The sequence below is a fragment of the Agelaius phoeniceus genome, chromosome 15 (assembly GCF_051311805.1).
Source record: "Agelaius phoeniceus isolate bAgePho1 chromosome 15, bAgePho1.hap1, whole genome shotgun sequence".
NCBI classification, from domain to species: Eukaryota; Metazoa; Chordata; class Aves; order Passeriformes; family Icteridae; genus Agelaius; species Agelaius phoeniceus.
In genome coordinates, this window is record NC_135279.1 from 9,454,878 (window position 1) to 9,470,960 (window position 16,083).

At 57.4% G+C, this 16,083-nt stretch overlaps 1 protein-coding gene across 1 annotated transcript; it reads left to right on the forward strand.

Moving 5' to 3' along the window:
- Nucleotides 1-9,495: 9,495 nt before the first annotated feature.
- PITX1 (paired like homeodomain 1) lies at nucleotides 9,496-15,823 on the forward strand. The gene is made up of 3 exons (XM_054643071.2): nucleotides 9,496-9,658; nucleotides 12,408-12,613; nucleotides 15,284-15,823. The coding sequence occupies exons 1-3, from the start codon at nucleotides 9,496-9,498 to the stop codon at nucleotides 15,821-15,823; spliced, it is 909 nt and encodes a 302-aa protein (XP_054499046.1).
- Nucleotides 15,824-16,083: the final 260 nt, after the last annotated feature.

Below are 16,083 nucleotides of genomic sequence, written 5' to 3' on the forward strand. Positions count from 1 at the left end.
GACTGTTCCTGATTTTATGCTATTTATCTTTCTGCTCCAGTCCATATTCGTTGTCCTTACTTTTCAGCTGCAGTTATAGCCTGTGTGTGCACGAGTGTGTGACCTGCTGTACTTAGGAAAGCCCTAGGCACTGCCCTGCTGTCGTGTTTGCTCGGTCACTGCAGGACTTTTGTGTTTTTCTCTGGAGAGGGAAACTTCCAGGGGGTAGGTATGAGAAGTGCAGTGTCTGGAACTCCAGAAACATCCCTGGAAAATTAAAGCAGACCAAGGGCCTGGGAATGAGCAGTGAGCTCAGTGTGCCGATATGACCCAGGCAAGCATCCCCTGGAGCCTGCATCCTCCAGCCCGGGCAGCCCTGGCTGCCACCCGCAGCCTTCCCCCGGGTGCTCCGCGCCGTGCTCCCAGTCCCACGCTGAGGTCCTGAAACAAGACCGCATTTCAGGGGGTGGAAAAAGAAGTAAAAAAAGAGGCCATTCCTTGTACCTGTCCCTTCGGACAAAAGCCCCAGCCGGGAGGAAATGAAGAGGGCAGGGGCCGTGTAGCCAGGAGCACGAAGCCGGCCCCCGAGAGAGGCTCGGCCGGGCGGGAGTCGCCGGAGCGGGGGGCCGGGCTCGGGGATGCCTCGGGCGGCCGGACGGAGGTGCGGAGCGGCCGGCGCGCCGGGCTCCCGGTGCGGGCGGCGCTGGCCCCGGCCCTCCCCCGTCTGCGGCACCCTGGGACGGGGCTGACGTCAGGAGGAGACGGGGAAATCTCCCAAGAAAACCCTGGAGCGGCGGCCGGGGCGCGCACAGCGCCCGCCGGGCCCGGCACCCCGCCGCCGCCGCACGCAGCGCCCGGTGAGCTCCCCACGCGCGTCCCCGCCGCGCCCGGCCCGCCCCACGCGTGCATCCGCGCCCGGCCCGCCCCACGCATGTCCCGCCCGTCTCTCCCGGCAGCCGCCTGTCCCGGCCCGCCCCACGCGTGCATCCCGCTCCCGGCCCTCCCCACGCGTGCATCCCGCGCCCGGCCCGCCCCACGCGTGCATCCCGCGCCCGGCCCGCCCCACGCGTGCATCCCGCGCCCGGCCCGCCCCACGCCGCGAGTGCCGCGCCCGTCCCGCGGAGCCGTCCTGCTCCCGGCCCCGCTCGCCTCCTCGAGGCTCTCCGCGGGGCCGCGGCCGGGGGCGCGCAGCGTTCCGGGGGTGCGCAGCGTTCCGGGGCTCCGAGACAAAGCCGAGCCGAGCCGTGCGGGGCGTGCGGCGGCGCGGGGAGCGCCCCTGCCCGCGGCCTCGCCTCGCCTCCCGCCCCGCGCTCCCCGCTCCGCTCTCCGCGCAGTCCTTGACATCTTTATACCGTGTATAAATTCTTTCGGGGCCTCTGCGCTTCGTCAGCTCTGACAAATGCGCTGGGAAAGGCAATTCCAGAGGGGTTACCTCATTTTATATTTTTTTTTATGTATGTGTATATATATATTTAATTCTTTTTTCCAAACGCACCGTAACGTTTCCAGCCCCCAGCGCTGCTGCTCGGGACGCTCCGCGGCTTGTCCCGGTGCGCTCGGCAGGGAGGCCGATGCTGCAGCGATGCCCGGAGCCTCGGGCGGCCCCGGCGGGGCTGGGGCTCCCCGGAACGAGCCGGGGGTGCGGGGGATGCGGCCCGGGGCCGCGCGGTGCCTCAGCGGGGCTGCGCTGCCGCGGTGAGGAGACAGCTGCTGCCGGGGATGCGCAGGGCGGGCGGGCGGGCGGAGAGACCCGGGGCCGTCGATGAATTTTCCTTTTCAGGAAAATAATACTCTACAGCCCCTGTGCTTTCCTCTTTTTGGTTTGGGTTGTTTTGGTTTGGTTTTTATTTTAATTTTAAAAATAGGCACTATCTTTGGGAAGTACATGTATCGCGGGTTCCACACAGCTCCTGTGGCGGAGCAAAGTCCTGGAACGGGGAGAGAAATTATTTTTCTCCGCGTGTTAACGCTGCTTAAATGGACGTGAGGAATGCCCACCGATGTTATCTTTCGGGGATTTCGGTTTTAGTCTCGCGTTAAAAACTTTGTCACTAAGCGAGTTTTCTATTATTTCTATTATTTTCTATTATTTCGTCCCCCTTTCTCCAAATTTTGCCAATCACAGTGCAGACAAACATAAAGTCCCAGTCACGACTTGAACATAAAATGATACGTAGTGTTTGAATCGAGAACCTAGATGTTGTTTGCTTTTTTTTAATAACTATTTAAATATATATATTTTCCACTTAACAAACCAAAGTCCATGTTCTCCAGGTTATTCCCTGCGCCAGCTCCAGCCGCCTATATAAAAACTGACTTCCGAATATTTCCTGAGGTCTACTTCACTGGCAGAACTTCCCCAAAAATCCGTCATTTGCCTGAAATAAGAACAAAGTCCTTGGAAATCCCGCGCTGGAGCCGTGGCCACATTTCCCTGGGAAAGTTTTAGACGAGTTAGAGGCGCCTGAGACCGAGGCAGATTTTTCCTACCGAAAGCCAGTGCCGAACAATAACCTGGTGGCTCTGCCACCTCTCCTTTCCTGTGCGTTTCATTGTTCATGCATGTGTTTTTATGAAAATGTGTCTTTCCAAATATATATATATCAATATTTATATAAATATCTCCTTCTTATCTGGCTTAGAGAAAGGAGCACGTTTCTCCCAGAAAATGACCTCAAATGAAACAATTCATTATTTCCCTCCCGTGATGAACCGCTCGGATATATATTGCTTCTAAATAACAAAAGGGGAGGAGAAAACATTCTCTAGTAAAGCGGAATTCCTTCGTTAGACCGCCTCCTAAACGTGCTAATAAAACTAATTCGTTTTATTTGCCCTGAACTTTTATATCTAACCCGGCGCGCTGATTAGCACAGCCCTCTGGAAGGCGGCGTGTTCCTATCTCTGCCGAGATGTACCCGTTAAGATACGGCCGTTCCCACAATGAAACTGGAAAGAAAAGTGTCCCGTGCCTTTATCTCGGCCGTGTTTGCTCCTGGGCCGGTGGAGACGAGCGCCGGGAGCAGCGCGGTGCTGCCGAGCAGCGGGGCGAGATCGGCCCTTTGGGGGGAAATAAGAAAAGAAGTCAGAAGAAAAAATTGGAAGGAGAGAGAGAAAAAAAAATATGGGGAGGAGCGAGAAGGAGAAGGAAAGAAAATGAGACAAAAAATTAAAAGGAAAAAAGTATAAAAGGCAGGAAAATAAACAAAACAATATAGAAGATAAGCTGAATGTGCTCAAAGGTTAATTATTTCTCTGAATTTGCATTTTAAGGCAGGAAATGTGTAGGTCTTGCAGAGATTCGCTGCTGTTCTAAGCACATTAAAGAGTCCAGCGCATTATTAGAATATTTCAGTCCTTCAGGAAATGTCCTCTTGAATGGAAATGCGTTTCCCCCATCCAAATGCTGGAGTAATTAAGAGGTTGCTCGCCCAAAGCAAGGTGGGGGGAAACCCACAAGGAAACTTAATGTCGTTCATTCTAAATGTAGCCTCTTTTTTCTCCTGAAGAAGAGTCTTCAACAAATGCCAACAGAGTACTCGGGCCTCTGATTATCCTGTTTCAGAGGCATCTTTTTGAGCCCACAAAAGAGCCACATTTCGGGATCTAAAGATGCACAGAGTAATATGAGCAGGCTTCCTAGCAAACTCCGGTGCCCCTTCCTCCGTCAATTAATCAGAAAAGCATGTTCGCTCTGCCCAGACAGGGAATTGTGTGGCTATATTGTGATTTTCCCCTCTTTTCCCCCCACATAGGGAAAAAAACCGTATTCCTGAGCTGTCCATCCTCCGACGCTGTCATTGCAGTGCACTGACACTCTCCCACTCACATTAGGTTTATCAGAGACAAATCCAAACCGCTGCTAGCAGCAAATTCGTATTTTCTTGGAGCAGAATTCAGTGCCTGTGGTCTGACGGATGCGAGTAGAGCTGGAAGGCAGCTCCTGGCAAGGCTGAGACTGTGCCGCTAGGGGTTTGGGGTTAAAAGAAGTTGTCCCACGTCGGACAACTACGAAATGGTTTTATTTTCGGGGTGCTGGTAGAATGACGGCCCAAGTGAACCAGCACCATCCCACTCCACCCCCGGCCGCTTCCAGCTGCAGAAACCCGAATAAAAAAACCGTTTCTCCAGCCGTCAGTCGTTGCATTTCAAGAAAGCCTTGGGGTATCATTTGTATCTGTCAGAAAACATTAAGCCTTCAACTTTTTCATCCCGAGTTTTTTCAAGCGCTGCCGCTGGCCGCCGCGCCCGGGGGAGCCCCGGAGCGGGATGCGGCTGCCGGGGCGGGGAGGCAGCCCCGGGTATCCCAGGTGCCCCGGGAGGTGTCCAGGACCAGACACTTCCTTGTGTGACTCCCCCACCGTGTTTCAATGGCCGGGACAGCCGAGGTGGTGGGGCAGGAAGGGAGCGGGATGGGGCAGGGAGGCAGCGGGAGGCCGGGGGGCCGAGAGCGGCCGCTGGAAACCCTCCCGCGGAGCATCCGCGGCGCGCAGGGGCCCTGCGCTCCCGCGGAAGGCGGAGGCTTGGCCGACATATGGAGGGACGAAGGCTACGCGTCCAAAAGGGGCTGTTTTCGTTTTGCTCTACTTCTTAGGAAAATTGCTGTCCTGGCTGCGCAGAGGAGGACAGGCCGGCCGGGAGCCAGCGTAATTTTCCACCTTCCCCTCCTGAGCGATTTAACACGCACTTCGGGCTGTGTTTCTTCCCTCTCTCTGCTTCCCACTCCACCCCGCCCGTGGGGGACCCGGCTCTAGCTCCGGCAGAAGTCGGGGGGTTCTGGGGCTCCTTTCGCCGTTTTGGGGTTTTGCTTCCTTTTCCCTTCAGGTCGCGCGGGGAGAGCAGAGCTTTGCCCTGCGCGGGGCGGATCTCCACCTTGTGCCTGAGGGTCACGCTTTCCATTTGGGGTGAAGCTGTTTTGAGGCAGGACACCCCTGGAACACTTCCCCGGCGGACACCACCCCCACGGTACAGAGCAGCAACAGCCGCGCCCCCGCAGTGCGCTCCGTGCTCCGCGGGGCACCGCGCAGTGCTGCGCACACCCGAGCGAGCGCGCACCGCCGGACCCCGCTGCTTCCCACACGCGTGGGCACCCCGTGGGCAGAGCCGCGCATCAGCAAAGCCTGCCCGTGCCCCCATTTGGATGGTTCCATTATTAAAATTGTTTTCCTGCAGCAGGTCCGGTCTCCTGGGTTCAGCAAAGGGGGCACCGAGGGAGTTTGGCAGTCTTGGTTTGGGCTTGGTTTGGCTGGGATCGCATTGTTTGGGTTTGGCTTGGCTTGGTCCGGTTGCATTCGTTATGGTTTGGTTTGGTTTGGTTTGGTTTGGTTTGGTTTGGTTTGGTTTGGTTTGGTTTGGTTTGGTTTGGTTTGGTTTGGTTTGGTTTGGTTTGGTTTGGCTGACTAGACTTGGGTTTGATTGAGCTGGATTGGGTTTGGTTGGGCTGAGTTTGTTTGAACTGGAGTTGTTTGGACTGCGTTTGGCTGGGTTTGGTTGAACTGAATTTGGTTGGGTTTGCCTTGGGGGGCTTCTCCCTCCTCTCTTGCCTCACTGCAGCTCTGTTTCTCAGAAGGCTTCCCTCTCTTCTCGGGTAGAGGTGTGCTTGGGAGGACGTGTCTTCATTTTTGTAACAATTCCCAATAATTTATAGACTGAATCTGAGTCTATACAACGGTAATAAATCTGAAAAGGAAAAGCTGGCAGAGACTGAACTTCACCACCTGATATATGGCCCAGGTGGTTTGGCATTGGCTGCAACCACTGCAACCAGCCGGGGATGGGAGCGCCGGGGATGAGAGCGCCTCTCCGAAAGCAGGGACCCCCTCCAGACACCCGGGGTGAAACGGCGCTGTCCCCTCGGGGACAGTGACAGTCCCGCTCTCGGACAGATGCGTCTCCTCTTCATGGGGCTGTCGCTGGCGTGGCCAGCGCTGATTTGTTTCTAAGCGCCATCCCAGTTCTGGGGTTATTTATAGCAGGAGGAAGTGGTGCGGTTTTATTTGCGGGTTTCCAGCGTTTTACAGATCCCTGCCGCAGTGCCCAGCCGGGGGTGCCGGCAGCGCTCCGGCCGCCCCACGCGCAGCGTTCCCACGCGGAGCTGTCCCGACACCCCGGTCCCCACCGGGGCTCCCCGGGTCCTGCTCGCCCCGGCCCTGCCCTCCCTCCGCCTCTGCCCGGCCCTTCCCACGCCCACGCAGGTCGCGGCTCCCCAGGGATGTCCCGGCGGGGTCTCTGCGGCCGGGCTGCTCCGGCTCCTCCTCCTCCTGCTCCCCGCAGCCCCTCAGCCCGGGGGAGGTGGGAGAAAGGGGCACCCGAGCCCGGGGCCCCCGTCCTGCCCGACCAGTGGGGCCGCTGGGCCGCTTCCAAGTCCCGGGGAGAGCAGCCGGCTCCAAGTGGGACATCACGGTTTGCCTTGGGTCGTGGCCTGGCCGAAAGGTGTGACGTGAAGTCAGGGAGGCGACGAATGACGTCACGCGAATGGAGCCGTGACGTAGCGCCCAGTGGAAGGAGTTGCCGGCGGAGAGATGTCCTGGCCATGCCGAAGCAGAGAGCGCTGGGATGGGAGGGAAGAGGAGAAAGCGCAAACCTGGCAGTGACCGCCCTGGAGGCTCGCTCTGCTGTCGCGACATAAGTGCCGGGAATGACCGGGGGGGTTTGGTTCTGTGCTGTAGGACTGTGCCCGCTGCTCAGAGCGCGGAGTGAGAGGATGCCCCTAAATCCACGAAAGGCGTATGAGACGCACAGAGAAGGCAGATACATGGTATGGATTAGATTAGATAAATATAAAATTAGATTAGATAGACCCTATGATATACATATATTCTCCCACTGCCGACCCGCGCTCAGGTGTGCAGTGAATGCCTGCTCACACCACGGCCCGGGGTGGACGCTCATGGAGACGGCCAGGGCAGAACCAGGATCTGCTGCGGCTCCCGAGGGCCAGCCCGTTTACTCTCTGCTTAAGGGCGGTATCGGGGGATGTCTGCCCCGGTGACACCCCAGGAGGAGCCGAGGGCTGGGAAGACAACCGGCCCCGGCGTTACCGCGGGCGCTGCCGGTGCCCGGGCAGAGCCTATCTTTGCGCCCAGCCGGGAGAAGTTGAACCTAGAACGAATATTTTAAAACTAGATTTTATAGAACAGAATAAAACCCGTAATTCGGCGCATTATTTTTTTTTTAAAAAAAAGGAAAATTAAAAGGAACGGAAAAATGCTGCCTCCGGTTCGGAGGCTGCTGCGAGCAGTGGGTTTAAAATAGCCGGAGCGGAGCCAGGCTGTTGGCAGACTCGTGGAATCACAGGACCATCAAGGTTGAAAAAGACCCTTAAGGTCAACGCCTCCCTCCAGCACGGCCCGCTGGGCTCCGTCCCCCTTCCGCCGAGGGCGGGGGAGCCCCCGCAGGCCCATCCAGGAAATAAAGCGAAAAAGGGGACGGTGAAGGGTCTCGGACACGGTGCACGTTTGCAGTATATTCACCTCCCTCCTCCTTGGGAGAAAGGCCGCTCCCACCTCTTGCTTCTCACACTGGAGGAGGTCTCCATCCTTCCCGTGCCTCCTGCATCAGCTGAGCCCCTTGAGACTCAGAGACCCTGGTAAATATTTGCATTTTAAACCACGTCCATCTTAAACAGCCCCGAGGTTGTCCGGTTCACCTCGGGTGCTCGAAATTCCCAGTCGTTTGCAGACTCCTGGGCGAAGTTCAGCCGGGAGCGGTGAACAGGCAGAAGGACATCAAGATGTCGCTAAAAAAATTCAACAAAAAGAAAGAGAGCTCTGGAGAGCTGACCCTGACAGCACCCACATGTGCATCCCCTGAACGGTGCTAAAGACCAGAGGTGAAGGGATTCGAAGCTTTGGGGTCCCCAGGCCTTGCAGGTTCTGCCGGGGGTGCGGGGCGGGCCCGACTCCATCACCTCGGCGAGGTCGGAAAAAGCCTGCGCGGCTGGAACACTGCTTCCCTCCACTTTTCCATAAAACAGTTCAAAAGTTCTCTCCCACATCTTTACTTGATTTGAAAGCAAAATAGAGTGTCAGGATAGATCAGCTAAAATGTGCCGAGAAAGTAGAGAGGAGAGAGGATCCTTTCCCATGGCAGCCAGAGCCAGGGTCTTCCTCCCGTCTCCCTTCTCCCCTTTCCCCTCACCCGCGGTACCCGCGGTTCCCACCTTCCTTCCCCCGTGGATTTTTCCACTTCGCCAAAACACCGAGGTGTTATCCAGGAGGGCTAAGGCCCCATCCCGGCCTGCGTGGGCCGCACCGGGGCCGGGCCCTGCTCCACACGCCCCTGCCCCGGGACAGGGTGCACCGGGACCGATGCAGGACAGGCGGTCTGCCGAGGAGGGATGGAGGTCTCCCACCCCCTTCCTCGCCGGCTGCCCAGGGCCCTGGACTGGCACAGTCGCAGAGACCCCTCCTGAGGGTCACCGCGAGTTCGGCTGCAGCAGAAAATTGTTTGTTATTAATCATGTGCTGAAAGATGATGGGATGGGAGAGATGGCATTGCCGCTGCTCCCCGGGCTGCGCTCCCCCGGCCGCCGGGCAGGGCCCGGGCAGCGTTATAATAACCCCCGCAGCCTGGAAAATAATGTTAAAAAAGGTTCAGACCAGTTCTGACAGAGCCCGCAGCCCAAGCACCCCTCCAGGAACATCTTCCCCGTGGGACTGAAACGTGTGCTGGGGTCGCTTAGCCCCGCGCAGAGACGCTGAGGAGTGCGCGGGTGCGCATCCAGTGCTGGCTGCGGAGGTTCCGCGGGTCGTGAGGCCCAGGCTGGAGGGGTGTGGGGGTCCCCGTGGGGCTGCCGTGCTGCGCGGGGGCGCAACCTGCGCGCTGCCGCTGGCAGGGGATTACGGAGCGGGGCGAACTGACGGGGTGCTGGGAGCGGGCGGGGGTCCCCGGAGGATCGTTCACCTTTCCATTCGTTTGTGAAATATTTTTAATACATCACCGGGCTTGGGGGAGGAGGCGGGCGAAGAGAAGGAGGAGGGGAGGCACTCCCGAAGGAGCCGCGGCCAGGCGGCGGGGGCCGGGCAGGGGCGGCGGGGGCCGCGGGTCTGGCCGCGGGCGCGCAAGGGGCGCGGATGGTGCGGAGTGCGGAGCTGGGTCCCGCGCGGCCGGGCTGGGCCAGCGCTAGATGGAGTGATGCATGAGCGAGACGGGGAGGTTTTAACCTTCAGGGGGAGGAGCCCCGTTTAACTACAGGCATTTGTTCTAGGGCAGGTCACTTTAATCTCTTTAGCTTTAAACTGTCCAACTCGCAACTCGCGTTTCTCTATAAGGGATCTTTACCACTTCCCTGCCTATGCGGCCGGAGCGCCGTGCCTCTCCCCAGCAGAGACAACCGCCTTCCAGGCACTGCCCAGATTGCTTCCGACACCCTTAAAATAATACTGTTAGTAATAAGTGGATTTGCTTTTGGTTTTTGTTGATTTTTTTTTTCTTCTTTAAAAAAAAAAGCTCCTTGTTCCTTTCTGTGTGGAATAAACACCTGCAAACTCCCCCAGGCAGCCCGGCGCCCCTGCCATGGATTCCTTTAAAGGTGGAATGAATTTGGAGAGACTGCCTGAGAGCTTGAGACCCCAACCCTCCCATGACATGGCTTCCAGCTTCCATTTGCAAAGATCCTCGGAACCCAGAGACCCGATCGACAACTCAGCCAGTGAATCCTCCGACACGGAGGTGCCAGGTAACCCTCCCCCTCCCCGCGCCCCCCGCGGCCCCCGCCCGCTCCCCCCGCGCTGCCTCCCCCTCCCCACCGCGCCTTCCCTCCGCGGGGCGGCCGGGGGTGCTGAGCCTGCACCCCCGCGCTCCCGGAGCCGATGGAGGGACAGGGCTGAGCGAGAGCTGCCGGTGATCGCGGCGGCTTCATCCCAAGCGAGCCCCGGGAGCAGGAGAGGGGGGCCAGGGGCCCTCCTGGAGCTGCCTCCCCCACCGTGCCCGGCGCTGACAGCCCGCCGGGGGGACACATGGCTCCATGGTCCCATCCCAGGAGCCGCTCTCTTTTATTTATTATATTTATTTTTAAATAAAAAACTGTCGTTATTAATTGATGGGGTCGGGAGGAAGGGGGGGCTCTTCGGGGAGTGCGGTTTTGCCGGATGTTTCTGAAATAATGTCAGCTTTTGCCCGGGTTTATTTTCCAGCTCGGGTGGTGCAGAGATGGAAAAAGATCTCTCTGTCAGCGAAAAAAAAATTTTTAAAAAGAAAGGGCAGGCAGAGTTGGAGAGGCAGCGTGGGGCCAAGGCAGGCAACGCGGGCCGCTGCGGAGGGGATGTGCGCGGCCGCGGTGAGGGTTTGCGCGGGGCCCGAGCGCTTTCCCCGCAGGAAAAGGGAAGGATCCCCATGCCCTGACCACCGTGTGCGAGGGCTACAGGGAACGCTGGGCTCTCTCGGGTTGCATTTAATTAAAACAACAACATTTTTACAATGACAAGGGAAAAGTAGAAGAGAGAAACAAAAGCTTAAAGAAGGAGTGTAATATTCCTTCTCAGCAAGACTGTTTCAGAGGGAGTTTATATTTTATGTAATTTTAGTTTTCTAATAGCTATTGTTGCTCTTGGGAATTTTAACCTAGAGAGTGGCTGTTGTAGCAGTGGGTCCCGAAGTGGCACTCGGTGATAAACAGGGTTTGGGTTGTGCCTCCCGGCCTGATTCGCAAACAAAGTTAGAGACCGGCGTCTGGAAGGGACTCTGAGATTAGAGGGGATTATTGGAGATTAGAGAGGGAGATTTGCTCCATTTTGCCCTACCCCTGTGTGTGACCCCTCGGTGCTGCCGGAGGGTTGAGGAGCTGCCTGCTTTTCTTCTCCGAGAACCTGCAAAATACCTTTAGATTTTATTTTTTAATGGGGGAAAAAAATAGTTACAAAAGCCGATTAAAGATGCCTTGCCTTATGATTTGGAATTGCATCACAGCCCTGTGCTGAGGCCGGATTTTTAGGGAGGACTGGGAGAATTAAAATCAGCGCTGAGCGAGGGGGCCGGAGCCCACCGGGACCGCTGCCGCTTCCCGATCGCCCCCGCTCCCTCTCGGCCCGGTTTGTCCGAGCCATTCGCGGCCGAGAGCGGGAGGATTTGTTTTGGCGGGGATGATTTTTGTTTCTGTTTCGCCGCCGCCGCCGCCGGGCCATGCGGCTGGGCCGGTCTGGGGACCAGGGGGCCTGGGGCGATGGGGTCTGTGCTGAGAGGCCTTGGGTTCGCTGCAAACCCCGCATGAGATCGGCCCCTTTTGGGGTCCGCTGAGCAGCTGAGGATCGCTCGCACCCTCACCCCTTTCCCTGTGCAGGGTTCCCAGCAAGGTGCGATCCAAGGGTGACTTTGCAAGGACGAGCCCTCCCGGGCTCTGGATTCAGCACGCGATTATTTTTAGACCCCCGCTTACCTCGCAGAGGTCGGGGCTGTAGAAATGCCCCCGGGACCGCCGGCGGCGGGAGAAAACCCTCCGAAAGGGGGTTAAAAACAAAACCAAAAACAATCTATAGAGGAGGAGGAAAAAATCTCTAAAGGAGAAAACTCTCCGCGATTTTTCCCTTCTGCAGCAGCAGGACCGAGGCCGGGGCTTGGCCGCGGCCCCCGGCCCTGCACGGCCCGGCCGCACCTTTCCCGCTCCTGCAGGGCCCAGCCCGGAGCACTTTGGTTCAGGGCCTCCAGACCCTCTCCGAGCGCTGCAACCGGGACAAACCGGGCCCAAACCGGGCTGGGAGAGCGGAGAGCCCGTTACGAAAGGGGAGAGGGCGTTCGCAGGACCGGTATTGAATTCCTGCTCCCAGCCCGCGCAAATCCCGGCCGAGAAAACCCTCCTGGGTGGTTTCTTTTTTCTTTCCTTCTTCCGAAATGATTTTTGCGGAGGGCTTCGCTCAGCCCTGTGTTAAAATAAACACCAAAATCCTAAAAGATAAAGAATAAAATAATTATGAAAAGAGAATGAAGTGGGGGAGCGAAGAGGGGTCTTTTGCAATTAATTGCTCCTGGGTTTTCCACCCTTGCCCTCCCAAAGTTTCCTACCGCGGCCGAGCACAACAAAGACAATGGAGCAAAGATCACGCCTCGGTTTGGAGGGAGCGAGAAGGTGCCGTAGAAAGGCGGAGCGGCCGCTGATACGGGGACCCCGCTCCCCACAAATGCGGTCACCCGCGCTGAGCCGCCCTGGGGTCCCTCCTGCTGCATCCCTGGGTGCCCTGGGCCCGGCAGGGCTCCCTGCTCCTTCCCCAGCCGCGCCGGGAAAGGCCGGGATGGGCTGCGGGGCTCTCGCTGCCTGCAGGGCTCAGCGGGACACCAGTGGGTGCCCCCACGCGTGCCTCCAGTGGGGTGGGCAGCGCTGGGTGCGGGGCGGGGGTGTCTGCCTTTGTGTGCCTGTACTGGGACAAAAAACAAAGCAAAAAAAAAACCAAACCAAAACCAAATGAACCAACCATCCCCAACCCGACCCCTCGCAGAAAAAGAGCGTAGCGGCGAGCAGAAAAACGAAGACGGGGCCGCCGACGACCCGGCGAAGAAGAAGAAGCAGCGGCGGCAGCGGACCCACTTCACCAGCCAGCAGCTGCAGGAGCTGGAGGCCACCTTCCAGCGAAACCGCTACCCCGACATGAGCATGAGGGAGGAGATCGCCGTCTGGACCAACCTCACCGAGCCCCGAGTCCGGGTAAGAGGGGCCGCAGCCCCGCCGGGAGCGAGCTCTGCTCTGGGGCCGCCGGAGCGTGGGGGGCTCGGGGCAGCTTCCCCTTGTGGGGAGCGCTGCGACGGCTTGCTCTGGGCTGGATTTAATGGCCAAAACGGGGATCCAGGTCGGAGAGGAGAAATTCAGCTCTCGGCCACGGAGAGATCCGCCCGGAGCGGGTTAGCGGCCGTGGGCCTTGCGCTGGGCACCGGTTCGAAAAGTGGGCGGCGAGCGGCGCAGGGAGCAGCGAAAGGCCGGGGTGGGAAAGGGTCTGACTGTGGGGGGAAGAACCCTCTGGACCGGACGAAAAGCGTCGCAGGGATGGAGCAAAATCCCATCCGAGCAATTTCCCCTTGCTCTGGTTATTCCCAGTAATAGCCACGGCCATGTCCCACCAAACCCCTGCCCCTGGGTACGGCGACAGCGCGATGGCGAGCTCCAACCCGCACGGAGCGGTCTCGGGGCCGGCCCCTCCCGGCCGCGCGTCTTCCAGGGCCGCCGGCTGCTGGTGGAGGCCGAAAGCGAAGGGCAGGGGCCGGGGAGCGGTCACAAAATCAATACGCGCTGAAAACACAAACTTGTACGGCGAAGGCGCTTGATTTTTACACGCCTTGGAGCCTATGCCACCATATATATGTGTGTATGGTGTAAATATACACATACAGTACATATATATATATATATATATATGCACCTCTCTTAGCCAGATTCGAGGGCCTCGGTAATGTTGGTGCACACGGCTAGAAACATATATGTGTGTGTGTGTATGTATATAAATATATATATATATATATATATATATATATATATATATATATATATATGTGCATGTATGTGTGTGTGTGTGTGTTTCGGCAGTTCCTTAGAGAGATTTATGAGCGAAAGATCCTGGCAAAGAAGGACCGGGCCAAAGCGGCTCGGTCCTATGGATCTATCGCTGTGTCTCGGTTTGTCCACTTCCCAAGTGCTTTTTTTCCACCCGAGACATTTCCCCGCGCGGTTTCCACAGTGGTCGCACACTGCGGGACCGTGGGCTAAGCACAGGAAAAACGGGAACTGCGGAGCAAAGCCCCACCGCACGGAAAATCCACTTTTTCTTTTTTTTCTTTTAGTTTTTTGTTTTTAACTTGGCAATTAAACCTTGAGTGACCAAATCGGATTACAGAGATTCTGCTTTAAACATTTGAAAAGTAACCACCCATCTGAAACAATTGCGTCTGAAAGCATTGTCTTAATTGAGTTTAAAACAAAACAAAGCCTGAACATTAATACTGGTTGAATATTTCAGGGAACAAATATAACTAAAATATGAGTTGCAATTAACATCATTTCGTTCTCCTTCTGTGTGGAGATGTTTGGGTTTGATGTTTTGAGATGGCAGATTGCAAATCTAACCTTAATTTGCTATGAGGGCCTTCCTTTAAAATGTCTAGGAGCCATAATTAAAACTATTACCCTCATTTTCAGGAAATTCCTGTCTGGAAGCACCTTCCGAGGAGTATATTACAGGTTTTGAACATGTTGGCTTTCGTTTCCTATTTATACAGGATTCTTTTTATTATTGTTATTTTTTAAAATAGACTCCGCCATCCGTTCCCCCACGGAGTTTCCATCCTTGAGCCCGGTATTTAATAATAGTTGTGCCATTTCTGCGCCGGGAGGGGAGGCCCCGGGAGCCGCCCCCCGCCCCCACCCCGGCTCCGGAGGGAGCGCAGCCTGCGCGGGGCCGGGCCCGGTGTCCGCAGGGAGCTCCTGGGCCCCGACCCGCTGGGACAAATCCGGCCTGTGGTGGGGAGGATGCTGCAAGGGAGGCTCGCGGCCTGGGCGCCGGCAGCAGGCAGCAGGATGCAGATTTTTAACCAATTTTTAAACATTTTTGAAGCTGCCCGGCTTCAATCAGGGGGCACTCAGATGCTTTCCGAGGGCTATATATGTAGTATATATACGATTATATATATATTATCATGTATAAAAATAATCAGAGACTGGAACCGGTTTTCGCATCAAACATCAGGACCAGCCCCTCTTCTCTGTTTCCTAGTTAGGGCTGTAAATTCTCATTAGATGTAAAGGCAGAGGTTGCATCTATCCGAGGGCGATGCAGGGATTGATTTTTTTTTTTTTTAAACCTAACATACTAATCTAATCCCTTTTTTTATGATCTGTAACAGGGGGCTTTTATTACACAGCATTAGCGTTCGGAAACGCGGCAGAGCCGGGGCGAGCCGGCCCTAATCAGAGCGGGCCGTGCTTCGCCCCCCGTCTGGCTCCGGGAAAGGGGCGCGGGGGGCACAGGGGGACGCGGGGGGACGCGGAGACCTGCGCAGGCACCCTCGGCACAGGGAACGGGGACGGCTGCGCGCATCCCGGCTGGCGCATCCCGCTGTGCAGAGAGGGATGCGCGCAGAGCCCGCCGTGCGCGCAGGCACCGTGCGGAGCGGGACCCCGTTCCGCGGGGCGGGGGGCGGCGGGGACAGGCGGTGCGGGGCCGCGGAGCCCGCTCTGGAGTCCCGGAGGAGCTGGCCGGGCCGCGGGGAGCAGCGCTGGGCCGCGGATACCTGCGCTCCCCTGCGCGCATCTGCGCAGCGGCGGTGGGTGGGGGGCTGCTGCGGCCCCGCACTCACCGAGACGTGTCGCTCCCCCCTCCCCACGCAGGTTTGGTTCAAGAACCGCCGAGCCAAGTGGAGAAAGCGGGAGCGGAACCAGCAGATGGACCTGTGCAAGAACGGCTACGTGCCCCAGTTCAGCGGGCTGATGCAGCCCTACGATGACATGTACGCCGGCTACCCCTACAACAACTGGGCCACCAAAAGCCTCACCCCGGCGCCGCTCTCCACCAAGAGCTTCACCTTCTTCAACTCCATGAGCCCCCTGTCCTCGCAGTCCATGTTCTCGGCGCCCAGCAGCATCCCCTCCATGAACATGCCCTCCAGTATGGGCCACTCGGCCGTGCCGGGCATGGCCAACTCCGGCCTCAACAACATCAACAACATCAGCGGCTCCTCGCTCAACTCGGCCATGTCCTCGCCCGCCTGTCCCTACGGGCCGCCGGGCTCGCCCTACAGCGTCTACCGGGACACTTGCAACTCCAGCTTAGCCAGCCTCAGACTGAAATCAAAGCAGCACTCCAGTTTCGGCTACAGCAGTTTGCAAAGCCCCGGCTCTAGTTTAAACGCCTGTCAGTACAACAGTTGACGGACTTGACACAAACCACCTCCGACAAAGCACCGCCGACAAAGCAAAGCAGAAGCAAAGCGACGTTTAACGGAAAAGAAAAAAAAATATTAAACCCGATGATGATTAAAAGCAAAACCCAAGCAAGTGAGAGAGGGAAAAAAATAAAATAAAGCACACACACACCCCCCCCCGCTCCCCCCCCCCCCAAAAAAGCCCCAAAAACTCCGCGGACTTCGACTGTCTAGGAAAAAAAAAAGGCAAAACAACGATGCAACCAA